The sequence below is a fragment of the Echinops telfairi genome, unplaced genomic scaffold, assembly GCF_000313985.2.
Source record: "Echinops telfairi isolate 266 unplaced genomic scaffold, ASM31398v2 ScPeMD7_7410;HRSCAF=8448, whole genome shotgun sequence".
NCBI lineage: Eukaryota > Metazoa > Chordata > Mammalia > Afrosoricida > Tenrecidae > Echinops > Echinops telfairi.
In genome coordinates this window covers 16,371,407-16,398,876 of record NW_022111310.1, presented here as the reverse complement: position 1 = coordinate 16,398,876, position 27,470 = coordinate 16,371,407, and the positions used below count along the sequence as shown (strand labels likewise).

General features: G+C 48.9%; 1 protein-coding gene across 1 annotated transcript in view; it reads right to left on the bottom strand.

The window, feature by feature from the left end:
* SNX30 (sorting nexin family member 30) overlaps positions 1 to 27,470 on the bottom strand; it is a 102,902-nt gene that overhangs the window by 7,388 nt on the left and 68,044 nt on the right. The window contains exons 4-8 of the mRNA XM_004710943.2: positions 20,519 to 20,677; positions 18,700 to 18,895; positions 16,981 to 17,180; positions 8,012 to 8,098; positions 902 to 1,054 (exon numbers count right to left, since the gene is read on the bottom strand). Coding sequence (XP_004711000.1) covers positions 902 to 1,054; positions 8,012 to 8,098; positions 16,981 to 17,180; positions 18,700 to 18,895; positions 20,519 to 20,677 — 795 coding nt within the window. The remainder of the gene's footprint in view (positions 1 to 901; positions 1,055 to 8,011; positions 8,099 to 16,980; positions 17,181 to 18,699; positions 18,896 to 20,518; positions 20,678 to 27,470) is intronic.

The following is a 27,470-nucleotide window of genomic DNA, read 5'->3' as shown; positions in this document are numbered from 1 at the left end:
GCCTATAACTTTTAAGCTTTTAGCAAAGATCGGGATTCATTACCAGGAATAATCTGGAATTGGATCTACTAGAAGTAAACTCTTAGTGACAAGCCTAAGCTGGGAGCTTTATGAAAGACATCCGTGTGCAGGTGTGTGCGCGCGTGTGCGTGGATGTTGGGGTGTTTAGTCTGAGTCCTGAGAGAAGTGGGATCATGAACAAAAGCGTGTTTAACAGAGTCACTTTCCTGTGTAGTCCTCATCTCTCTCTAGTTCAGGTACTCAGAGGTCTGTATTTTCTAAGAAGAGTCCCTGGGTGGGACACATGCTTACAACACTTGGCCGCTAACTACAAGGCAGAAGGTTGGAGTAAGAAACACCTTAGGGTAAAGGCCTGGCGAGCTACGCCCCCAAATCAGCCATAGAAAACTTACCGCTCACAGTTCTACTCTGACCTGGGTCTGCGCCGAGGGCCAGTGGTTTGTTTTTAAGCATTCTGATGGGGGTGGAAATGCTTCGTCATATAGCCCAAGGGGTCCACGATCCAGTGAAGACTAAGAATGGCTGAGTGTAGAACCCAAAGGTGCTAACCCTGAAGCCTCCGTTCGCGGGGCAGCATCCCTGCACTGAAGATATGACGGTCCCTGGGAAGCAGCTAGACAATGGGATCGAGGAGCTGGGGGGATGAGAGTACGGCTGTTCTCAGCAGGATGGACAAGGGAAACCTTAGTGGGGGGAAGTGGGGGAACTCTGCTTCTAGACTCAGCACAGGGGAGCCAGAACAGGGGAGTCAGGACAGCTACGACTAGACAACAGAAGAAGGAGCAGACCTGGGACAGCGTGCCCTGTGAGCGCCTGTACAAGAGCAGGCTGCTAGAAATGCTTCCTTCCTGAGAGGGCTGTGGCCGTGGGGGCCCATTACCTTCTCATAGTACTGGATGTTCTTGTCAGCCATCCCCAGCAGCAACTGGCGGAAGTCCTGCCTCTTGTTGTTCTGCCACCTGTCCATGTCCGCTTTCAGGTCGGCATTGAAACACTCCATCCGGTCCTGGCATTTCTCCACGTCGGCTGGCACCTGGAAGGGGGAGGCACACAGCTTGCGTGTTGGGATGTGTAGCTGGCTGTGTCCTGCCTCGAGCCCCTCTCTGCACATGCAGCCGTCTCTGTGTGAAAATCCCACCAACACACTCTTTTCTCTGTAGGCATTTCCTTGTTTTTTAAGCAGAACCTTGGATTTCCAGGTCTAACGAATTCTTCTCAAAGGGCTCATCCTGACTCAAAACTGCTAAGTTCAGGGAAACTCTGTGGAAAGAGTCCGTGGCTTACAAACGTAGTTAAGAGTTGCTGCCATTTGAAGAGTCCAAGACACCCTGGGAACCCCTTCCGAAGCAAAACCCGAAAACCCCGGGAACCCCCAACAAGGCCCCGAACCCAACCCAACCCCCCGTGTCCCTCTCACACGAGGAGAACATAAGATAGAAGGGGAACTACTCCTCTCCTTGGGAAGTTTGATAGCAGCTATCCTCACTTCATCAGAAAATTAACTGCAACAACCAGCGTGCAAGGTCACTGGCTAACTTCCTCCTCTGAATCCCACATTACAAATAAACTGGAGACTTATCTGTGCACCCCATATCCCCCCAAAACCACCCTCAAAACTCACTATTTCTGAGTCAATTCTAACTCATCGTGACCCTATAGCACAGGGTAGAACTACCCTCATGGATTTATGAGACTGTTAACTCTTCATGGACAGAGAAAACCTTCTCTTTCTTCCACCGAGCAGCTAGTGGTTTTGAACTGCTGGCCTTGTGGTTAACAGCCCAACCTTAACCACTAAGCCACCAGGGTTCCTGATAACAGACAATGAAAAGTAAAGAGTTGGCTGGGTCTCGGAGAACTATTTATGCATGCCAAGAGAGTCGGACAGGCAAAGGAGAATAAGTTTTTCTTCGAGGTTTTAGAAGACGGCCTCAAATTGGAACTGCCACGTGACTCGCACAACTTTCCACGTGTTTGGTGTGTGTCCTCTCTCGCACACAGCCGGCGAGAGCCATGTGGTGATGCTGGCTGCCCAAAGCCTGCTCCTCTCCTAACACACCTGCTCTGCAGGCCCTGATGCTGGCCAAGGGCAGATGCCCGCTTCCCAAATAACCACCAGTGGGACCTAGGACTGCAAATGCCCACAAGATAGGGGTTGATCTCTCCCAACCAGGCGGAAGTGTGCTCCTGAGCCTTTTAGGCAAGAAGTCAATCCAGAGGTACCAATCGCAGTGAGGCCAGGTGGGAGGGAGCCAGATGTTTTCAAGGCTTCCCAAACTGCCCAGGGCACTTAGCTACCTGCTCCATCCGCATTCAGAGAGGACAAGGCAAGGAGGCTAGGTAATGGGACTCGAGTCAGCCTGGCATGGGAGACAAGGGCAGGTTGCAGAGAAAGACGTATCTAGGTACAATGGACAATGTTTTTTTAAAAAGAAAAAAAAAAAGAGGGGAAAAGAAAGCTTCTTCAAAGCCAAAGAAGACACAGGAGTCCTGGTGGCATCTCGGGTTACGCATTGGGCTGCAAACCACATGATCAGCAGTTCAAAGCCACAGCAGCTCTGTGGGAGAGACGGCTTCCTCCTCTCGGAAGGTGGCTCCAGGCTGTCCTGCAGGGCTGCTGCGGAGCCAGACGTGCTCCGATGGCAGAGGTCTTCACTCTTCACTGCCTTCCTCCGCTGAGTCTCTTCATGGAAAATGCAGAGAAAACGGAAGAGTGCTCTGCCTTTCTAGAGCCCTTCCTTCCCACAAGCACCCAGTGAATCAGCCTCACTGGTCACCCAGAGAGCCACCGCGGCCTCACCGCCCTGCAGGTGTGGCCCAGTCCCCTATTTCCCTGCCGCCCACTGCTCCTTTCAGTTCCCGGTCACAGGCCCTAAGTGTTGCAAGGAGGACCGCAGAGGCACCCTGAGAAGAGGGAGGGAGGCAGGGGCCCCTGGTGTAAAGCGAGGTTCTTACTGACCCAGGAAAGATGCCTGGGCTCGGTTCTGGGAAGGGAAATCGGGTCGACCCACGGAAATTAAGACTTGAAAACCAGTCTTGGATTTTGTTTGCCTTTAGGGACTCTTTGGGAGCCCTGGTGGTGTAGTGGTCACACGTTGGGCAGTTGAAAACCATCATCAGCTAGTCCTCAGGCAAAAGCCTGGGCTTTCTACTCCCGGGAACAGTTAAGTCTCAGAAACCCATGGGGGCACTGTGAGTCAATACCGAGTCAGCGGCAGTGAGTTTGGTCTTTAGGAAATATTTGGCTTATTTGTATCACAACACACACGCTTGGAATACAAAGTGGTGAATTCTGAGAAATACAAAAGTGCTGACAATTTAATACGGGCCCTGATGGTGCCATCCTGAAGCGTTGGGCGGTTCACCTCAAGATCAGTGGTTCCAACCCACCAGCTTCCCCCGAAGAGAAAGATGAGGCTGTCAGCTCACAAAAGATTGGCAGCCTTAGAAACTCTAAATAGGATCTCTATGAGTCAGACTCAGCTTGACAGCAGTGGGTTTTGAGCAGCTAAGTCCTAAAAGGCACGTCTCATCTCAAGGTGCTTACAGCCTACTTTGGGGAGAAACCTGTTTTGGGGTGCCCATGTGAGTGAGGTGCTACAAGTGCTTTCAGTCTGCTCGGTGGGGCTGTGTAATAGGAGCAGAGCAAGGGGTAGCTGGGAAATGTTTACAGCTTGGGTGGAGGATCAGACTTCTTTGAAGAAATAGCAGGTAAGTGACTTTTTTTTAACATGCTAGAGATGGGACAGACTGTGATGGGGAAGAGCACCCTCTAGAGTGACAGTACCTGCCGGTGGCAGAAGTGCGAACACACCTGGACCCGCCTTGGGAACAGTGGCGCAGGTGGTGGGGCAAACAAGAGCGGATGGAGAGAGCCCCAGCTGATGAGATGGGGGTCACAGTATGGAGAGACAAGAAGCCTAGGACACTTCCTAAAGGCTAGGATTTCGAAGGCCCTTCAAAGTGATGCCCTTTGGGGAAGATAAAAAAGCCTCAAGCTTCCTTTAGCGGTAACAGAGAGTCGGATAGTTCAGGTTCTTGCGTGTGAGTATCAGACCTACCACACAATAGATGTGTGGCTTTGGGGTCCCTCATGCCTCTTATTCTAAAAAACACTACAAATCTACCTCATAGAGTGATTAGAATTTTAAAGGAGGTAATACACATAAGGCATCTGGTGTCTGCTAATATGTTGGGGGCTCAGTAGATGTCAGCTTATATTGGGATGGAAATTTTACACCATTACTCACAAAAGATCATTTGCATCGTTCAAGTCAAGACTATTTTACCAAGCTTTACTCCCGATAAGGGGGCCTGGTGGCGCAGAGGTTGTGCACTGGGCTGTCACCCACAATGTCAACAGGCTGAAACCACCAGCCTCCGACAGACAGGGCGCCCTGTTCCGCCGGGAGTCAGGGTCTCAGAGGCCCGCAGGGGCAGGGCTGCCCTGTCCGACAGGGTTGCTATGAGTCGGAATCGACTCGAGGGCAGTCGAGTCTGATATTTTCACTCCCTACAGCGCAAAAGAGATTTCTTTTTTGTTCCCCAAATATAAACTATGTCCCTATTATTATGTATGTTTCCAAACTCCATGCCACCCTCTCACCCACTCTACTCCACCCTGAGATTGCACCAGCGATGGGAGATGAGTCAACACTAAATGACACTGTTACTGAGACTTTGCTGGGCACCTGGGAACCCAGGCGGCAGGTGGGACTCGTGAAGGGAGAGGATGGATTAGCACAACCTGGTGGAGACAGACTCGACGGAGCTCCCCGCCAACTAACCACGCTTGGGAAACCAGCTGTGGGGAGGGAGTCCGAGAAGCGCCTACGGTTTCTAGGCTGGGGGCCAAGGCTGGCAGCCGTGCCACCGTCAGACTCGAGATACAGGGCTGCTGGTCCCACTGCTATTTATACAAGGGACTCACCACCGTCACGAGAGGCCTGGGTTTGGCTTGTTTTTAAATAGCAGGATTTCTAAGCAAGTAAAATTCGCTTTGGCGTGGCCCAGCAGACGGAGGGTGAACACTGGCTGTGTTAATAGAGCAGAGCAGGGGTTCTCCACCTGCCTGCGGCCGCGACCCTTTCACACAGTTCCGCATGTGGTGGTGACCCCCCCCCAACCATAACATTACTTTCGATGCTACTTCATAATTGTCATTTTGCTACTGTTATGAATTGGACGACCCTGGTGAAAGGGTCATTTGACACTCCCCCCCACAGGTTGAGAACCGCTGTTGTAGAGGTATTCACAAGTTAGTCTCACAAAATGAGCCTGGTGGGTGGGAAGGTGGGGAGGCACAGGTGTTAAAGTGCTCAGCAACTAACCCAAAAGTCGGTGGTCTGAACCCCCCAGCTGCACACAGACTCCTTCCTTCAAGAGGACAGCCTTGGGACGACCCGTACTGGGTCAGTCCTTCCGTCTTACAAGGTCACTGTGGGCTGGAATTGGCTCGACAGCAACAGGCTTGGATGGGGGTGGGGTGGGGTGCAATTATGCTCACAGGTGAAAAGAAGTCTCGGCAGGAGCCACCGTTAGAGAGGAAGGAGGAGCCCCAAGACTGCAGCAGGACTGGGTGGTAGTGGAGCCAAAGACAGCTGTTCCCTCTGCTTTCAGAAAGCCACACAGCTGGACACGGTCAAGGTTTAATCCAGCCTTTTGATTCGCAGCTCCTGTCTTTGGAAAAGGACTGACCGCCACACGACCTGACAAAGCCATCTCCGAGGAGGCGGGAATCTAGTGTGAAGCCTACCCGACCGTGAAGGAGCTCCGTAGGTAGAATCTTTAAAACACAGCACCTTTAGTTTCCAAACGAGAACAGGGACAGAACTTGTTGCTTCTCCCTTCCTTGCCCCCAAACCAGGAAAAGTAGCTCCCATGCTTACATGAGGTCTGAATTATTAGGAGGAATTTTTTTTTTAAAGATATCAACACAATCCTTCACTTTAGACGAGACGGAGACATGGGGAGGGCAGAGAGCCACCGGGGCAGCTAGGGATTCCTGAGCACAACAGGCAGCTGTGGGGGGAGAGGGGGGCACAGGGCAGCCCTGCACACCGCTGGCTTTCTACCCTGGCCCCACCTTCGACATGGAAGATGGAAGAAGGCTGAGGACAGACTGGGGGCAAATCTCAGTGACCTATACTGGGCCAATGGCAGGAGTCCAGTCCTTATTACCCTGCTCCCCATAAAATGTGCGCAACCTCCATTCTCGGTGTAGACGACAATGAGTGGCACACAGTGATTTCACAAGCAGTGATATTTCACAATCATGTTCTAGGCCTGCGGTAGAAAGTGCACTGGTTGTAGGTAGACTAGGCCATCTATTGAGCTGCACTGGGGCGGGCCTCCTTCCCTATGCAATGGGAAAAACAACAGTGCCTTCTCTCTGGGCCTCACATGACTTCTGCAGTGGTCAGGGGAAGCAAGGAGCAGAGACAAACACAACTATCAAGTGAGGGTGGAGTACCATTTCAGAGGATCAGGCTTCACATGCCCAAAGCTGCTTCCTTTCCAGGTATGTATGAACATGGCAGGAACAGCAAGCAAGACCCAAGGCAGGGGGGATGTACCAGGTCTGAAGCCAAACTATTTCCCTGACCGCCCCTGCTAGTCACCTTGTTAGTAATACCGCCCACATCTTTTTAAAGCACAGACCGTCTCCAATCATACACGGCAGAGGGGGAAGAGTACCCTGACAGCTCTAGATTCTGACTGCGGGTTGTCCTCCGGGCTTTCCTGTTGAAGGTCAGCGTGCTCTTGGGCCTCCGCGCGCGCTCACCTCTCTGGTGGAAATAACAATAATGGAGCCTAAACCTCCAGATGGAGCCCTGGTGGAGTCATGGTTACATGGCGGTGGGCTGCAATCGGCAAGATCTCGCAGTTCAAAAGCACCAGCCACAACAAGGGAGGAAGATGTGTGGCTTTTTACTCCTGTAAAGCGTTACCACCATCTCAGAGGGGGAGTTCTACTGCCCTCTGGGGTCGTTAGGCCTCGCATCTACTCGATGGCAGTGAGAGAGTGAAACCAAACGATTATTGTGTGAAATGAATGCGATCCTACCTAAAAAGTGCTTGGCACCCAGTAAGCACCTTCATTTTGACGTCATTCCTTTCGTTTTCCACCCAAGTTGGGGAGGAGAAAGCCAGCAAGCAGAGTGACCCATACAACGGATGCATTTTCACAACGGTGGACCCGCTCCCCGCCACCCGGGCACCAAACATGGGCGTGGAAGGGCGTCAGGCACCAGCTAGGACGGTGCTTCTGTGTTGATGAGCCAATGACTGCTGCCTTCCCCCTTTCCTGCCTCCATCCAAACAAGTTGTAGTCCTACGATGTGCTAATTAACATGCCGCTTGCCCACTGAGCCACTCGGCCAGCACGCACACGAGTATCTAATCCATAAGCCCCCTAGTGCTGACCCTCACTGCTTCCACTGGTAGGTGTGTGGGGACCCAGGCAGGAATCACATAGGAGGACACTGGTCTAGACTAGTCTTCCTCTCCCCCACAGAGGCATTGTACACAGAGAGAGGAAGTACCAGTAAGTGGTAGAGCTGGAAGCCTACATATATATAAAAATACGAGTATAAAATATACACATATATGCATCAGGAAAGAGCAGCAAGCTCAACCCCAACAGCATGTTTAGAACTCTCAGAAAGAAGCCCTAAAAGGAAGCCAACAGAAGAAAATCCCGAGGATTGACCATCTACACTGACCATGTATCTGCGTTGTATCTAGCGGCTGTTATATGTCACCTGTCAATTTCCACTCATGGTGACCCCATGCAATGGAGTCCAACTGCCCTGGAAGTTTCCTGGACTAACCCTTACAGACGCAGGTCTCCAGGTCTCCCCACGGATCTGTTGGACGAGCACAAACTGCCAACCTTCAGCAGTCAAGGCTGTATCTAGAACAAGAATGCGCACGCGCAGACGGCAGCGTTCAGCCCAGACGAGGCACCCACCCGCGCGTCTTGGCTGACCTTGGGGCGGTCTTCGTTCCGCAGAGCCGCAGCTTCCAGCTTGGACTCGTATTCTGCTTGCACTTGGTCCCTCTTCTTCAAGACGCCCTGCGGAGGAAGAGAGGAGACGCGGTTAGCACTGAGTCCACAGAGAAGCCTCAACTTTCAGGGCCCTAAACAGGAGAACTCACTGCCATTGAGTGGATGCCAACTCAACTCACAGCGGCCCTGTAGGACAGGGTAGAACTGCCCCTGTGGATTTCAGAGACGAGCTCTTTGGGGACTGGAAACGTAGCTGGTGGTTTTGAACTGCCGACCTTGCGATGAGTAACCCAACCCGTACCCGCTATACCACCAGGGCTGTGATTGACCCTAACTCTCCCTAAATCAACGACAGTACACGCAGGCCCAGCCATGCACTCCAGGGGCAGTTTGGCCTTGTCACAGAGGCTACCGTGTGACACGTGACCTGAACTCTGGGAGAGGTAGGGGAAGAGGAGGGAGGCAAGGAGAACCACACCTGAATAGGGATTTCTAGCAAGCAATTGCCTGGTGCTCATGGGGAAAGGATTCTGGGAAGGGCCATGAGGGAAAGAGTGCCCGTCCACACCCACACTGATGGGAGGGCGCCGGGCTTCCCCATGTGGAGAGCACTCGGCGGTGCCAGGCTGTGGAGCTTGGCAGGTCACATGGCAGGCTACTCTCTGAACGCTCAGGGAAGATGTCCACGTCAAAGAAGTTCTTGACTCCCGCAGGCACTGAACCAATCCCTGGTTGAACGGCTTACTCCATTAGCCACTCATCTGTTGCCTTTTATGGGCCAGATGTGGAGCCCCTGGTGGTGTCGAGGATTATGTGTTGGGCTGCTAACCACAGGTCAGCAGTTCAAAACCACCAGCTGCTCCGTGGGAAAAAGCAGCTTTCTACTCCCATAAAGAGTTACAGTTTCAGAAAATCACAGGGGCAGTTCTGTCCTGTCCTCCATACGGGGTCACTGAGTCAGCAGCCACTTGAAGTGGATGAGCAGTGAGTTTTGGGCTATTGGGCTGGATGAGCACAGAGCGAAGAGATGCAGACCCCACCTGAGGTGGTACAGTCTGGGAGGAGTGCTGACGTAGTACAATGCTGAATGTGCTACCAAAACCAGGACAAGCCCAGGATTCATCAATATATTCATTCTCTCTCTTCAGTTTCACTTCCGCTATGTAATTTTGTTTTTATTTATATTATACATATCTCCCTTTTGTTTGTGGACTATAATGCCAAGGGAAAAAATATCCATCAAAGCAGGGTCAGGATCCCATTAACCCCCTCCACCCCTACCCCCACCCCCTACCCCGTACATGTGTTTTTTTTAATCCTTTCCCCACGCTCCGCTCACTCCCCTCCCTCCCTTCTCTCTGGCCTTGTGTCCTGTGGTCATCATTGAAGTCTCATCCTTTGGTGTGAAAACTAGTTTCCCCCCTTTATAATCAAGGCATCATAAAATATTTATCTTGATGAGAGTACTAACTTCACTGAGCAGAATGTTCTGATTTTTGTCCAGGTCTTAAGGTATTTGACGGATGCATCATTGTTTATGGATGTCCGTACTCGTCCACTGGGTGAGTGTCCCAGTTTGCTGGTCCATTCCTCTACAGCCAGGGGTCGTGATGGTTTCCATCTTTCAGAAACCATCTTCGACCACCACGCTGGAATGTGACAGTGGCACAGCTCGGGGCCGCTTAGCCCCTCTGCTGAGGGAGCCAAAGCCCCTAGGGGACGGGTGAGAAGAGGAGCTGGAACAAGTCCCACCCAGCCCAGAAGTGTCACCCTCCACCCCCAAAGCAGGCCAGGGAGCCCCACACCCCAGATCCCATTCCCAGGTAGCCAAGAAGACGTACAGTGGCGGGACCTGTTCCCAGGCTGCACCGCAGGCGAATAGCATGGCAGTGACTCACTCCGGCCCTGCCTGCATCCAGGACAGCTGCCGTTTCGCAGCCTGTGACCCAACCTCTCTCAGGGTTGGGAAACTTGTTTTGAATCAAGTGAAGCTGTTTTAAGAGTTTCGCTCTTGTTGAAAGCGCCTCTGTCCACACTTGATGGCAGTCTGCGAGGACTGGCCTCCCATCCGAGCACCACGGGCTCTGTTGACAGAACTGGGCCGACTGATGTGGCTTGTGAGGAGTGCTGGGCCCTCTAGTAGGATGAACGGTCCAACAGCTCCTCTGACCCAGGCGGCATCTACAGTGAGGACCCCCTCCGAGTGCCTTTCAGAACACGTGTGTCATCTGAGCTCCGGGTCTTCGTGGGGGTCGCCGGCCCTGCTGGCGACCACACATCAACCAGGCGCACAGAGATGCTTTGCTTGTTTCTTTTGTGTCGGCCCCCCAGTCATGCTCACGTGGGTCTGTCTGTCCTGCCTTAATTCATCTTCCTTCCTCTGTTCTGTCAAGTATTTACTGGTTCCCCTTCCAGGGGGCTGGGGACACAGCAGCGGGCCAAACTCACACAGCCGTGACGCCACGCAGCTCATGTCTTAAAGGGGAGTGATATAGTTTATTATGCCAGCCTGGCTGATAAATACAAGTGTGATTAACTGAAGGGCGGAGAGATAATGGCTCAGTGAGCCTCATCTTTCTTGTCTCTTGCTCTTTGATCATCGGAACAGTGTGCGGCTGCCTTGCTCGTTCTTTGCCTCAATTTATAGACAGTGTATACTACCTGTGGGACGCCTACCCTGCGGACTGTGTCTCTGTAAGTTGAGGTCCCTTTAAGGCATCTCTGGAGCTGGGGACTGGCAGTTGGGACTGGTGGTTAGTTGACAGTTGGTGATCTGCCTTGTGATTGGCTGCTGTGCTGAGAATAGCCTCACTCTATAAATAGAGGGGGATCTGGCACCAGAGAGGGAGGAGAAGGACTGCTAGTCTCTCACGACCCTGAGCCATTTGTAGTGCTTATAATTTAACTGTTCATTTGTTATATTTATCTGTATATAATTTAACAGTTCATTTCTTGTTATATATCTAATTATCTTTATAAATAAATATATTTAATTATCAGGAATTTGGTTTTATCTCTCTAGAGAACCCTGTCTAACACAGGGAGGTAGCTGGTAGAACTGTGCAGGTCGCTCTAGGGTCCTGTAGAAAACCAAAATCCAGGGGGGAGGGGGCTATGAAGCACAGAGGGTTTGAGGATGGAGAATGAACGCACGGTGACCCGGGAGGCTGTACTTTAGCTCCATACAAGAGAGTGCCTCTTGGACACTAAAGAAATGCAATGACTTCATCATTTCGAAGTGGTCCTCGTCATCTGGATTTTACTATCTTTCCTTTCAAAGAACAATTGGGGGTGTGGCGGGGAGGGGAACACAGGGAAGGGATGAGTCACCATCAGTGAAACACACTATATTCCTCTGGTTCCTTGAGGCTTCCTCACCCCCCACTACCATGACCCCAGTGCAGCTTCTCAATGCAGACTAGACTGGAACATGGGCACAGGTATAGAAAGGGATGGGAGCTCACGACACACAGAGTCCAGGAACAGGAGTGGGAACAGTGACACCAGCAGGGTAGGAGGAAGAGGGGGAGAGGAAGAGAGAAAGGGGGAACCGATTGCAATGATCGACACACAACCATACACCCCTCTCCAGGGGAAACAACAACAGAAAACATGGGGGAAGGGCCACAGCGGTCGGTGTGAGAGATGAAAATAATAACAATGTACAATCTATCAGGGGGTTATGGGAGGGGGGAGAAGAGCTGATACCAAGGGCTTAATAGAAAGTAAATGTCTAGAAAAGAATGAAGGCAACAAATGTACAAACACGCCTGATTCAAGTGATGTATGGATTGCGATAAGAGCTGTACGAGCCCCAATAAAATGATTTTTAAAGGAAACAAAGAAGGGACAAATGCCTCATGTCTTCAGCAAGCACACTGAGAGGGGAAAGAGACGGAGAGACGCTTGAGACTTAGCATTATTTTAACAACATGACCATTGATTCTGACATTGCAGGGTTGGGGTGGGAGCGCCGGTTAAAAGCTGTGTCCACAACAGACGAGGGAATGTGAGGCGCGATCCTGCGGCTCCTTTCCTTTCTTAAAGAGAACGCTCTCATCTCCAAGGCGTGTACTGTACTTTTTTGCACATTTTCTTTTATACATGGCAACCTATATATTTTATTCATTCCCCGTGTCCAGAAACAAAAAAGAACAGCCCTCTTTCTAATCGAAAGTGACTATGTTGGCATTTTCTTTGAAGTGGCCCTGGGGAGGCCGGTTGGGAGGACGGACTGCGAGCTGGCACCTGCTAGAGCTGGGCGGAGGGGGGACATGGGGACATGCGGGCTCGCTCCACAGGTCCTCTTACCTTCGCAGCCTGGGAGTTCCTGTCAGAGAACACTCAAGAGCAGAAGCACACTAGCTGTTATACAAAACGTTATCAACAAATTATAGGAGCTCTGAGCCTAACATGTAGTGACTGCACGCGGCTGCCAACCCAGGCCTTGAAGTCGTCTGAGCTCTGGGTCTGCTTTAGGGTCTGAACCTGCACGGCTTTCGTCTCTTCTTTCGCCCATGGCGGCTTTGCAGATGGTGCCGCTCTGCCGAGGGTGCATGGAAGAGAGGGTGCTTACATACCGGTCCTCCCTGTCACCACTGGAAAACCCCAGTCTTTCTACTGACTTTTCCCCGTAGTCCTTTAAAACATGAGATCCACATGTATTCTTCATATACCTGCACCTTATGATGTTTACTTTATGAGATATTGAATGTTCATCTGAGCCCAGTGAATTGTGGTGCTGGCAAAGAATATTGACTAGACGGGGGGGACTGTCAGAAAACGAACCAATCTATTTTGGAATCCAACCCCTTAGCAGTGAAGATGGTGAGACTTGGTCTCCCGTCTTTGAACATGCTTTCAGGAGGGTCGTGGTTAGAAATGTGAAGCCAGGACCTGCAGACACGGTCGGTCTATGAATTGGAGATGCCGGGATCGCTGTTTTCCCTCTGGGATGCAGCGCTAGAAGAAAACCGGTCCAAGGTGAATCTTACCTTAGGACCTCTTTGCCTCAGTGCTATGTTTCTAATAAAGCCTGTGACCAGGGGACTGGGTAATGTCATTGGTTGGGTGAGAGCTACAGCCTTCTATACACTTACTTTCATTTTTCATCCGTGACATCAGAGCCACCCTTGTTATCTGCTACCTGGTGTCCTGTGACAGTCTGCTCACGGGTCTCCTACCACCTGTCACTCTCTGCCACCCATTCTCCACACTGCAGCACACGACTTTCAAAGTCGTCCTTTCCAAGTAAACGCTGTACCATGTATAACTCTCCTTCATAAAGCTGAACGGCTTTTCTTTGATTCTGTAGAATAAACCCAGACTCTTATTAACCTTGGCCTTTAAGTTGCTACATGACTTGGCTGCCAAATATCTCTTTGACCTCACCTGCTACCTGTCACTACCTTGTTCACGGAGCTACATTATTCCAATATAATGTTTGTAAGAGGCCCTGGTGGCACAATGGTTACGCACTTGGCTGCTTACCAAAAGATCAATGGTTCAAATCCACCAGCTGCTACACAGGGGGAATATTACAGCCATGGCACACTTACAGACAGTTCTCCATCTTCCTGCGGGGTCACTATGGGTCAGAGTCAACTCAACAGCCACATTAGCGGCACCACAGAAGTATCTGGCTTCAATCTGGCAGAGTTTGAGACCTGTCTCATTATTTCAATGAAAATTGAACCTACATAAGCGATAAATCCAGGGTATCCAGGGATTGTAAAAATTATTTTTGATACTATTGACTTCATAATTAAAGCAAAATACTCGGGTTCACTTGAAACATGTTGGGATAGATTTCTATACTCATTACCGACTCAGGATTAAAAATGCTTTGTGCGTATCTCGATTTAGAAAAAGAAACACAATAAGATAGAGGAGGACAAATTGAAGATTTGGAGCCAGAAGCCTTGGTTTTAAGCTTCACTGTCAACACTTACCAACAAAGTTATCTCAGGCTAATGACCTTACATTTGAGATATACGTTTGCCCCCTTCTACTTTACAGAGAAGGGGTACAAACTACTTTCAGACGACTGTGAGAACGGAACCAGACACAGTGCTGTCTTTGAAAGCACTCTGCTAACTGCACGGTAGAGTATAAGGAACAGTAATTCACTCTATCAGAAAGTCTCCGGTTTCCACGGCCCACGGTTTATTTTTTAACTGTTTTATTGGCGTATACTTTATGAATGACAAAATTCAATGGTTTAATCTATTTAAAAGAGTTGCGTAATCAGGATCAGAATCAATTTTAGATCATATTCTTCATTTTTGTATTGTCATTAGCTACCCACGACCCCCTTGACCTCACCTGTTATAACCCTAAGGATCTATTAAACCAGTTACTGTCTCTATAGACTTTCCTATCCAGGATTTCATGTAAAGAAAAGCATACCAAAAAAGCCAGATCATCAGCAACAACAAAGTAAAACACAGATAAACTGCAATCCAAAAGAAGGCATAAGATTAAAAACTGAGAACAAGTGAAACACGTGACCAAGGGAGAAGGAATGGTAAGAAGTTACTTTGTAAACTAACTCGAATGGTAAGAAGTTACTTTGTAAACTAACTCTAGCTGCAGCAATCCTTTCCCGAAGCTCTCTGAGCACAAACGACTCTCTGAGCACAAACGACGCCCGTGTCTGGTAGTGGTCCGAGAGTTCCATGGAGACTGAACCTGAGCGGGGACGCTGCACGTGGATCTGGGGTTCTCACTGTCATCTAGAGCCTTCTGCAAGCTGGGTGCTCAGAACTTGAGTTCTAATGCAACTCTCCCCTCCAATACTGTAGTTTAATATTTTTAATCCTTTGCTCACAAGGGCTAGAGTGCTTCCTTCCTCTGGGTGGATCTAGCTGACACTTCACTGAGGTGGTTGCTTGCCTGAGCAGAAAGTTCCCCCACCTCTTTAGTTAGGACCCAGGTCCTGTTCTTCCTGATATCTGGACACCACCTGTTTTCTTCACCCACTTTGCTATAGCACCCATATCTTCTATGATAGTCATGACCTAGTACCTGTGACGAACTTCACATTTCCTACCAGATGAAGTAAGTTCAGGCAAGGGTGACGAACACATGGGACTCATGCCACTCTCTCTGCCTTTGTACAGACTTGTAATGTTTCATTCAGCATGTTCACACCCTTCTCAAGTGGTGGTCCCTGGGTGGTGCCAACGGCTACCATGCGTGGTTGCTAACCAAATGACAAGGATTATGTCCACCCAAAGATGTCTTGGAAAGCGAGCCACTGAAAACGCTATGGAACACAGTTGCACCCTGACACACACAGGCCACTGCGAGTCTGAACTGATTCGATGGCCGCCACAGAATCTTCTCACAACTCCCCGAGTTTCTGTTGCTCTACCTGTGCAATGCAGGGCTCTCTCAAGAGACTCGTGCCATGGAATAATCGTGTCACAACGCCACGACTTTCTGCTTTCCCATTTGTACAACCCAATGGTTTCTCTCCAGAGACTGGTGCCAATGCCTAACCTGGTCCTTCGTACAAGGATGCCCTCCATCGGCCCCAAACCCCGGTTAATGATTGAGAGGCATCCTTTAGAAGTATGAAGGGAGCTTGGGAGCATTGATACTCAGTACTGAGTCACGTCTTTCGCTCTCAACATTTTTTGGTTGATTACAGAGACTGACCCCTTTCTGTACATAGTGCCACCCTCCTGGGATTCCTGGGATGCTCTCCCGGAGTCCAATACAGTCTGGGGCACAAGCGGCAGAGCCAGCAGACCCAGAGTGGACAAACGAAACATTTGACCCTGCTCCCCGCCCTGACTCTGCACACTAAAGTCAAGATCGGGAAGAATGCGTCCTCATAATGCTTCTCTCTCGTCTCACGCATTGCTGCTAACCCCAAGCCGGTCTCGTTCCTTTTGCACCTCACTTCCGCCACCCCTCCTCCGTCTTCCCTTGCGACTCCTTGGCCCTCTCTAACGCTCTGGGAAGCCCATCCTGGCATGCTGCTAGTTCCAAGAATGCGTTTGTGTGGCTCTCTTTCCATTCCTTTCCCTGGGCAGGTAGCACGTCCTTTCCGTCGAGAGACACCTGTCCTTCCATTCTGGAGGGCTCGCCAGGTTCATTTCTCCCCTCACTTCTGTCCCTCAGGTTCTCCGCTTCTCCATCAAAAGTTCTCCTCAGGCAGAAGTTAGGCCTCCGAGACAAATCCTCTGTGGCCTTTTTGTTCACGTTTCTGGCATTTTAACATTTGTTCTACTGTCCATCTGCTGCTGGTGTTGTCTGCCAGGATTCCCTACGTTATCTTCCAGAGTTTCTGTTTTTAATCTCCAGAAAGGTCAAATTATTCCGTTATTCTTCTCCCATGTCACGTTTTCATTTAACATATTAACTCCTTGGACTCCCAGGGAAAAATAAGAATTTACTCAAAAGCACTTTGCCTTCATTAACTTCATGCACCTGGTTTAACGTGCATTCTACTGATCTGTCCATGATGCCACTCGATGGGTCTGATCTTGCCCGCCCGCCCCCCAAAGAAGAAAACCTGTACTGCCTGCACATAGGCAAAGGTCACCTACACGGGCGAGGCACTGAGCTCCAAGCTGCAAGCTCTGCAGTTCACGCCTGCCAGCTCGCCCACAGGCTGTCTGCTCCAGAGAGACGGGCAGTCTCCACGGCAGCCGTTCTCAACCTTCCTAGTGCCGCCACCCTTCCTCATGTGGTGGTGACCCCCCAACCAAAAAGTTATTTCTGTTGCTACTTCATCACTGTCATTTTGCTCCTGTTATGAATCGGGCGACCCTGTGAAAGGGTCGTTCGACCCCCATGCAGGGGTCGCGACCCACAGGTTGAGAGTCGCTGCTCTACAGGGTCAGGATGAGTTGGAATTGGCTTTAGAACTGGGCTTTTGTTTTGTTTGAGGTACGACCAAGATTGGCACGTAAGTGTGCTAGAAGAAGGCAACGTACCTTCATGGAGTCAGCGTATAAGATGTATTCCCTGAGCACAGGCAGGAAGTCCTCCGTCATGTCATCCGTCAGCTCCTCCAAAGCCGTGGAGCAGTTTCCGATACAAGCCGACACGCCCTCCAGAGGCTCGGACAGCTCACCCTCTAGGGCGCTCCACGTGGAGTACACAGGCCCGTACTCTCTCAGCTCCACCAGGTACTCTGAATCGGGCAGAGAGAGCAGCGGGCTGGCTGGGTAGCATTACGACAAATGGCAACCACCAGGTATGTTTCTTTGGCCATTCTCCCGGTAACATCGTAACATGCGTCCACTCTGCCAGGTCCAGATGGACGCTGTACCTCTGGACAAGAGGTCCACCTGCTTCCTAACAAAATGTGGTAAAGCTGTATCCACCCAACGTCTTTAAAAACCCCACCAGCTACATTCCCAAAGTAGACTCATGGGGGGGATGTTCTTCAAGTTAAAAAAAAAAGTCATAATGGAAAGAAACATTGTATGTCTGTTATGTCTTACATAAGCAGACTGACTCTCAGTCAGGTGTCATCCCAACACCTTGGTACAGTCAGAATTTAATGACCATGGCCCTTAGGTGTGGAGAGTACCTGAAGTTATCTTCAGAACCTGCTGCAGGGCCCGCATGATACTGTCATCGGGTGAAAGAGAAGAGAGTAAGTATCAGCAGCAACGGGTCCCAACATTCCAGGACACAGCAAAGTGCGTGGGGAGGAAGCGGTGGCAAGAGCCAAAAAGACAAAGAAAGGGCCCAGCATTCCCCAGGTCAGCAGAAGTGGATTGGAAAGCAGCAGGGGGAGGCAGGTGAGTCCACTTCAAGCCTAATCGCTCAGTGTCATAACCTTGGCCCACACAGGTCACTCTGCTATCCTCTTGAGCAAACTTCCTATTAGAAAAGATGGCCAAGTGTGTTTAAAACTAGTCTTCCTTTGGGTGAAGGAAGGGAGCTTTGGTGTAGAGTAATGCGTTAGGTTGCTAACTGCAAGGTTGGCAGTTTGAAACCACTCCTGCCCTCGAGAGGGAAGAGGTTTTCTACTACAATAAAGAGTTACAGTGTCGAAACCCAGGAGGGCACTTCTACTCGTCCTGCAGGATTGCGATGCGTCCAAATGGACTTCATGGCTGTGAGTCGGTCAGCCAACGGATGGAGGGCAGTTGGGTGGGTGTCTTGACTTTTAAAGCTAAAGTTACTCTTTACCTTTAAAAAGGTCACTGTGACTCACAGCCACCTGTAGATGGAGAGCAGAGTAGAACTGCCCCATGGGATTTCCAGGACTATCTTTATGTAAACAAGCTGCCACATCGCTCTCTTGTAGAGCGGCCGGTGGGCTTCAACTGCTGAGTTTCTGGTTAGTACCCAAGTGCGAGAGGGCAGCTATGCGTTAGGCGCCCTGGCAACAGGCTTCGTTTTAAGCGACAGTGGAGAGATTGAAAATGGCCCAAAGCCCTGACACATGGCTTAGATGTGGTCGTTGACTATGGGAGAAGCAAGTGCCAGGCTGAGATGCAGGACAAAGGATGGGGTGCGAAATCAGAGTCCAGCTCTCAGTACTTCCTCCACACCTTGAATCTGTTCGTTTTTGAAGGGACAAGGGGTCTAATTCAGTCAACTCTACATGCCATCTGGGTCTGCCTACGAGCACTCGTGGATGCCATTTCTATAAACACAAGCTCTGGGCATGACCCAGATTTCAACCAAGAGCTCACCGATTTCTTCTTTGATGATCCGCTGGGCTATTCGATCGACGGTCCCGAGTTTGAGGGCAAACGTATCTAAATAGTCGCCTACGGCCGCGAACTCCAGAGGCCGGCTTCGCAGCTTGTAGCCTCCGGTGACGTGCTTGACGGACTCGCCCACTCTGGTCAGCAGGGCCATCCCTTGCTTCTTGTGGGCGTTCAGGTCCTGAGGAGGGTTCAGGGACAAATAGAAGGTCCTCAGTCACACACAGGGTCCTTCCTTCCACGTCCTCCTTCCCCGGCACGGCCCTGCCTGTCCTTATCTCCACTCTCTTATCTGTATCTCCAATTTCAAATCCTTCATCATGTAGCCTATACCCCAGGCTTGCTCATCTTAACCCTTGATAATTTATAAATTATTACTTTGTCATATCTCACACTGCCCGGCGTCTCCCTTCACCCACCTGCGTTCCTGGTATTAAAAAAAGACAGGAATAGAATGTGTCCTGTTTAAAGCTAACTCCTATTTACTCACTCACATGAAAGTTGGATCTTGATTAGAACATTAAAGGGTCTTTAAAAAAAATTTTTTTTTATATTGCTTTGCCCATAAATGAGTAAGTACTATCCCCACAAATCTTTCCTGCATAGATTACTACCCTTCCCCCTTTTTAGGGGGGATGTCCAATAAAAATGGTTGCACTTACAGACCATTCTGGACAACTGACCTATAACTTAGGTAAGATCATGAACTACGCTTTTGGAGAAGATTAATTTTACCTCATGAATAACTCCATAGAACTATCCCTGAGGATCCGTTTACTGAGAGCTTCTCATTTAGGAAAAGAATACAAGTTAGGCCTTCAAGGAAGAGGCCTTTGGGGAAAAAGAGGCCCAAAGCCCACTGAGGCTTGAAGCAACAAAGAGCTAAATCACCATGCATGTGGTTCCTCTGCTGTGGAGTGCTATCTTCTCTGTGGTCTTTAAAGCCGACCAGCACGATCTGCCAACACGTCTCAATGTTGGCCATTTTGAAAAAGAAAAGTGGAAAATACCTGACCTTCAAAACCCTGGGCCAACGTGGAACAGAATACCCTGGGCTTGAATATGGGAATGTGGTGCCTGACACTAAACGACAGGGCTGGAAGGAGAAGCCGAGCACGTGGCCCCCTTTCCGACAACGACAGGGGGCACCGTGGGCTTGCTGGCCAGATCTGCCAACAGGGGACAGGGAAATGCCCAGAGAGCCAGCGAACACTCAACTTGGGTTTGACTATAAAGAACCTGTCAAGTGTGTAGAACAATTCTTTGGACAATGTCTACCTAATGGGAACATGGCAGCAGCCAAGTAACGCTGAAGGACTCTTGACCAGGCCGCATAATAGAAAGAGGAAGTTTGCACTCCCAAACCACAAGACCCAATTTCAAAGCCTCCATGCAGAAGAATGACCTCGCTGGACAAGTCTGAGCTCCCTGAGGTCGGTTTCCTCGTCTTCTAAAGGATCCCTTGCTCAACGGTGCCCAATGCTCTTTCCCTTTCGGGACTATTGTTGAGCAGATCAGGTCGGATCGCCGAAAAGTGAAATAAGAAAATGCTTTTCTCTGCTTTTGACAAGTGAAAATATTCCAACTTCCTCTTCTGCAAGGCTTTTTTCCCCACCCTCTTCCTGGATTCTAATACGGAAGTGTCGCTAATACCAACAGGCATCAGAAAAACAGAGACGCTGGTGGCACTTGCTGTATGCAGGGGCCTTTCAAGCAGGTGGCTTGTGAGAGACCACATGGATTTTTAAGACACAGCCCACAGAACGCTGATTTGGGGGAGGAACACGCAAACTCCCGGCCTTACCTTGGCAGTGAGGAAAATGTTAAAGTGCTCATTGAAGGAGAGCACGGGGTGATCTGTGATTCTTTTCAAGAATTTATCCAAAGCTTTTCTTCTGGTCTCCACAAACTCTTCGGAAAACCGGTCCACAACACCTTTCACCACGAATTTCTCTGGAAGAGGCTGTGCAGACAGTAAGAGAAATAAGTGTCCGGTACTTCGTGCAATGCTCAAGGAACAACAACAGGCCAGCAAGTCACTCCTATCAGCCATGTGTCCCAATCAGTATTTCTGAATAGGTCGGACCTTTACATAATCTCCAGTATAAAGAGAGAAGGTGTAAATCACAATTACCCTGGTAATGTTATAATGCAGGAAACAGAGTATTATAACAGTCCTGAAATACAGAACAGCTACCTTGTAGACATTTAGCCAATAAACTCAATAGGATTATTACTCTTTGTAGTTGTTACATAATGTCGTGTCAACTTGATAAATAAGTGTAGGCATGGAGTCTAGCCTGTCAATCAGGTCACAGCCTGATGATGCCTCCTTGTGGGCGTGGCCGTTCTCATTAGGATTCTGGGAGCTTCCTCTCTCTTCCTCCCTGGAGGTGGGACACACTTTCTCCCTGCTTCACTTTCCTGTTGATAAGCCACATGAAGCCATGCTGATGGCAGCCTGAGCCCTGGAAATGTGTCTACTGCCACTGGATCCAGAAGATTTTGTACCCACCTGTGATCTTCCTACATCTGGCATCACTGGGTGTGGCTGTGTGAGTCGTGAGTCTGAAGTTTGATTTATGGAATAATATGGGCTAATATCGGACTTATGGACTTGATCTGGACTGGGCTGGGTGTTTTCTTAATATACAATTACTCTTTGATATATAGCTCTTTCTTATACATTTATGAATGTCCCTGGAATTGTTTCTCTAGTCTACCTGGACGAACATACTCATATGCTTGAATTCAAAGTTAGAGCAAAATGTGGGGGGGAAAGTCTAACAAAATGGAAAAAGGTAGATAACATCAACAACATGAAAATGGGTTTAGGATTTAGGTTCTACATTCGATTAAAGGAGTAACCACCAAGTGGGAAAATAAGAACATAAGCTAAACCAGTGGTTAAAAAATAAATAAATACTCCCTCAAAAGCCACTAAGAGAGGGCCTGGTATGGGCCATTTTGACTCAGACAATCATACAGTCTACTATGCCAGGAAGGACAAATGGAAGAGGAGTGATGTTACATTCATAGTCTAAAAGAACATTTCAAGATCTAGCCATCTCAAAAGACAACACGGTTAATTACAGAATGATAGCTACAGATCTACAAGGAAGAACAGTTAATACAATGATTCGAATTTATGCACCAATCACTAATGCCAAAGATAAAAGCCCTGTCTTCCATAGCACACTCTACTTGTACTGTGCTGCCGCCGATACCACTACTTTTCAGCTGGGTCCAATAATTAGTTGCACTGGCCACACACACGCACAGACAACGCTTGAAATTATGGGTTCACTAGGGAAGTTAACTGGTTACACGTCAGGTGAGAAGGTAGTTAAGGCTACTGTTGTCCAGTCAGGGGAGTCCCTTCTCTGCTGTGCCCTCAGGAAGGCCTCTCTCTGGCTCTCAGCCTCTTGTCCTGGTCTCTGCTTTGGTTGGGCACTGTTACTAAACTCTTTTAGGGCCACTAATAAATGTCTGAAGGGCACACCATTCCACGACAAGACTCAACCCTCAACTTGAAGGCGCTTAGCTCCATAGGTCAGCAAACCCAGCTCCCCCCATTTAAGTACCCAGAGGCACCCCCACTCCATACACTCGCCTCATGCCCTGCAGCACTTGGTTTTCCGTGCTCTGTGGACTGGAGAGACCGCTGCCCTCCTCCTCTGGCACCTGCTTTTGCAGTTGGTGCCCCTCCGCTGTCGAAGCGGTCTCCTGGAACAAGGAGGTGCAGCGTGTAGGGCTCTCAGAGGACTAAGGATGGGCTCTCCTTTTGCTGGTAGTAGGGTTCACCCCCTCGAGCTTCTGAGTCAGCTCATTTTATACCCAGCAGGATGGTACTCACAAGAAATCCTTTTACAAGCACTCGCGGTGGAATCCTATTAGTGTTTCCCCACCGTCTCTTACACAGGCTCATCAAGAAAGGGTTGTGCAGGGGCAGTTATCACGGCTATGTCTAGAAGAGCCATGGTAAATAAATCACTGCATTTGCATAAAGGAATTGACTACTTTTGCCCATTGTGGAGTATGGAACAGATTAATAATTGCATCGATAATTTACTGGCAGTTGGAGTGAGAAAAATTAAAACGAAGATGAAGGATCAGCTCTTTCCCATCGCGGCCTGAGGGGATCTGCCAAAATGGTTCACTACTCACTTGACTCAGAAAACACAAAATCATGCAATTCAAGAGAGCCAAATCTTCAGGTCCATTTTAAGAACACCCGTAAAACTGCCCAGCCCTTGAAGGGTACGCATACCCGGAAACCACCTAATATTTGCAAGATGTCACTGTGCACAAGCAGTGTGTGCCCTTCCAACATTACTATGGTGGAGTTGGTAGGTGTGCCCAGACCAAGCAGTGGGGTTGGACCCAGGGTCGGTAGCCCCCAGAGAGTGCTGAATGTTTGCTGCACATGGTTAAAAATGCAGAGAGTACTGCTGAACTGAAGGGTTTTGATGTGGATTCTCTGGTCATTGAGCACATCCAGGTGAACAAGGCCCCCAAGATGCGATGCTGAATGTGCAGCGTTCATGGTCCGATCAATCCACACGTGAGCTCCCCCTGCCACACTGAGATGATCCTGCTGATATGGAACAAACGGTTCCTAAACCTGAAAAGAAGGCTGCAAAGAAGTAAAAGATCTCCCAGAAGAAACTGAAGAAGTAGGAACTTATGGCTCTGGAGAAAATTACGTTTAAAATAAAAGTTAAAAAGGAAAAGGAAGGATCAACATTTAGAATGTGATAGAACAGCTTTGGTGATAGAAATGACCCCAAAGATTGCACAATAGACTTCTGTGAGAACAATGAGGCATTCGTTGCAAATGCTTTTCTTTTTAAACAACAAAACAGCAACTACATTGGTAGACCTTAACCAGATGGATACAAAGGAATCCAATTGACTACAGCTGTGGACAGACCATAGATTGTTAACATGCAAGTTCAGGCTGAAGCTGAAGAAAATGAAAACAAGTCCCGAGAGCCAGTGTCCTTGAGTTATCCCCACTGAAGTTAGAGGTCATCTCAAGAACAGATTTGACACAATGATCAACAAAGACCGAGAAGCAGGTGAGTTTGGGATGTGGCATATCATCTGTGTGGGATAATATCAAGGACGTTACATACCAACTAAGTACAAGATCATTAAAAAGGCAATAAAGACCCCCACATCCACTGGGGGCATAGTCATGAAGGTCAGCAAACAGACTTGGAATTATGCATATTTCTTCTCTCTCTCTCTCGTTCCCTTCTCTTTTTCTGTTTCATATCTTTTGCTTTCTTTTTGCTTGGTCTATGTCACAGGTGGTGTGCCCCCTTATATAGGACAGGCACGGGGAGCAAGCCCAGGGACAAATCAGCGGGACCAACAGTCCGGGGGAGACTTGGGGGCGGGAAGGGGAAGGGTGCGGTGAGCAGGCAGCACCATAGACAGGAACACTAAGGGATTAGTCAACAACAAAGAGACGACAGAGATCCTGGGGGTATCAGAGCAACAGCAAACTAGCGAAGAGGAAGAATTAGGGGGAAAGTGATGTAGAGCAGGAGGAAGGTAAAAGCAAACAGAGGAACGGCCTAGGAAGCAAAGCAATGGATGGAGGTATAAGCATCGGTGTGCACATATATAAATACATTAATCCACAAAAATAGAGGCACTGGCCTATGTACATATCTTTATTTGGCAATACACTGTGGTAGTGGTCGGACTTCAAGCCTCTGCTCATATGCTCCCTCAATACGAGAACACTTTGTTCTAACAAATTGGCAATCTGATATGCTCACCCTCCCGACACAGTCACTGAAGACAAAACAGGTGCATAAGCAAATGTGGTGAAGAAGGTGGATGGTGCCCGGCTATTAAAAGATACAGCATCTGGGGTCTTAAAGGCTTGAAGTTAAACAAGCGGCCATGCAGCAGAGAAGCAACAAGTCCACGTGGAAGAAGCACACTAACCGGTGTGTTCATGAAGAAATATGCATAATTCACTGGGACCAAGTAACAGGAATCAGAAGGCACATAACAAACAAACAAAAACCTATTGTTGAGAACGAGGGGGGTTGGAGCAGAGACCCAAAGCCCATCTGTAGACAATGGAACATCCCCCCACAGAGGGGCCACAGAGAAGGGATGAGTCAATCACAGTGCAGTACAGCATTGATGAAACACACAATATTCCTCTGATTCCTTGAGGCTTCCTCACCCCCCACTACCATGACCCCAGTGCTGCTTCTCAATTCAGACTAGACTGGAACATGTACACAGATGTATAGATAAGAGATGGGGGTTCATGACACACAAAATTCAGGAACAGGAGTGGGAAAAACGATACCAGAAGGATAGGGGGAAGTGGGGGAGAGGATGGGGAAAAGGGGAAATTGATCAAAATGATCGACACATAACCATAAACCGCTCTCCATGGGCAAGAACAACAGAAAACATGGGGGCATAGAGACAGCAGTCGATGTGAGAGACGAAAATAATAATAATAATTTTGTATGATCCCCTGATAAAATGATTAAAATAAATAATAATAATAATTTATAATCTATCAAGGGGTTATGGGGGGGAGCTGATACTAAGGGCTCAATAGAAAGTAAATGTCTAGAAAAGAATGAAGACAACCTATGTGCACACATGCCTGATGCAATCAATGTATGGATTGTAACGAGAGTTGTAAGAGTCCCCAATAAAATGATCTTTTAATTAAAAACAACAAAAAAGAAAAAGATCAAAATATGTCAGGAGACTGAAACTTGCGAAGCACAAGAAAGAAAGAAATGATGAAGTAAAAGGACTGAAGAATTCCAGGGCTGCTCAAGAAGACAACATGAAGTACTGACTACAAGGTGGAAAGGCCTGGCATTGGAAGACCTGAAGGCAATCCTCAGCCGCAAGCTGCCCTTCTGAAGGATCCCAAGGGCAACATACGGAAACACACCGAAGAACAAAAGATGAAAGGGACACAGAACCGCTGTGCCAAAAACAACTGGTCAGGGTTCACCCAGTTCAAGAGGTAGGTAGCATTTGATCAAGACCAATTTTAGTGAGGAAGACGTCCACGCGGCACTGAAAAGCCGGGAAAGAAAACAAGGCTCCAGGAACTGACCGGACACCATTGTAACACCAGGTGAAGGCTGGCAGTGTTCACCATCTATGCCAGGAAATCTGGCCGTTCACCATACTTATTCAATCAAGGAAAACGAACTCCATGAAAAGCGACATCTATGCCGCCATGCGCACGCAGAAGCTGGCTAATGAACACGGAACACGGATGAATACTTCTGAATTAATAGTGTTGGTGAAGAATACTGAATATATCACAGGCTGCCAAAAGAATAAGCCAACCGACCTGTCTTGGAAGACGTACAGCGAGCTGCTCCTTAGAAGCGTACTTCAGACACTGTCTCAGAATGGACAGGCTCCTGGGGAGGGGCATCGTGCCTGGTAAAGGAGAGGGTCAGCAAAAAGGAGCAAAACTCTCCACAGTGAACTGGCAGTGGCTTCTACAGGGGCTCAAGCTTGGCAGCAATGGCGAGGCTGGCACAGGACCAGCACTGTTTCGCTCCGCAGCGGTCAGGCTTTCCCAGGAAGCCCGCCGCACCTTCTCCTGCTGCTCTCCTGGCTCGGTTGCCTCCATTGCCATCCAAGAGATGCTTCTTGCCATCTCTCACTGCCTTTGATGGTACAGCTCTGTCTCCTGGGTCAAGGGGGTCCTCAGTGCAGGGATCCTGGGTCCAAAGACCTGTTCTGCTCCCATCTCCTCTTTCTGTCTCTGGGATGGTTCATTTTAAGCTACCAAGACGGCAAAACTGAGAAATCCCCTGATTAGGGCTCCGTGTATTGTATTGGCATAATCCCACCTCTGCATTGGTGCCCTGTACCTCATGTACATTATTAGCATAATCCCACCCCCACATCCATGCGCTGTACCTAATGTACATTATTAGCATAATCCCACCCCCACATCCATGCGCTGTACCTAATGTACATTATTAGCATAATCCCACCCCCTCATTTGTGCCCTGTACCTCATGTACATTATTAGCATAATCCCACTGCCTCCTTTGTGCCCTGTACCTCACGGACATTATTAGCAAGCTGTCCAGTCCCTCAGGCAGATCACAAACATGGCTCTACCAAATCACTGTGAGAGGTTACAGACCATGCTAAAGGGTCACAGTGAGTAATTAATTCCCTGCACTACAACAGCCAAAAAGGTAAAGGCAACAGACATATCAACTGAGGAGCTGATAAAGAAAATGTGAAAATAAATAAATAAATAAATAAAAGAAAGAAAATGTGGCATATACCTACACAGTGAATTACCTGACAGCAAGAGAGTGAAGTACAGATACATACCATGTTGTGGATGGACCAGGAAAACATGCGAAATTAAAGGATCCAGCATTAAAGGACCCTACAGTGTTTGATTCCATTCACATGAAGTGCCCAAAATTGGCAAACCTTTCAGGACAGAAAGTAACCGGGGGTTTCCAGCTGCTGGGGAGACGGGGAGTTTGCAGAGTGACTGCCAAGAGGTCTAAGGGCTCGTTTGTGGTTCTGAAAAGGCTCTCCCCTCGACTGTGGCAGGGACCGCACAACTCTGCATACTTTAAAAGGGTGACTCATCGGGGTGTGGATTTTAACTCCATAAATCCACTTAAAACAAGAGAGAAATGAAAACTTAACCAATAGTTACATTGTCTGCTTAGTGCATCTCCAAGTCAACAGGAAGGACCCCAGAG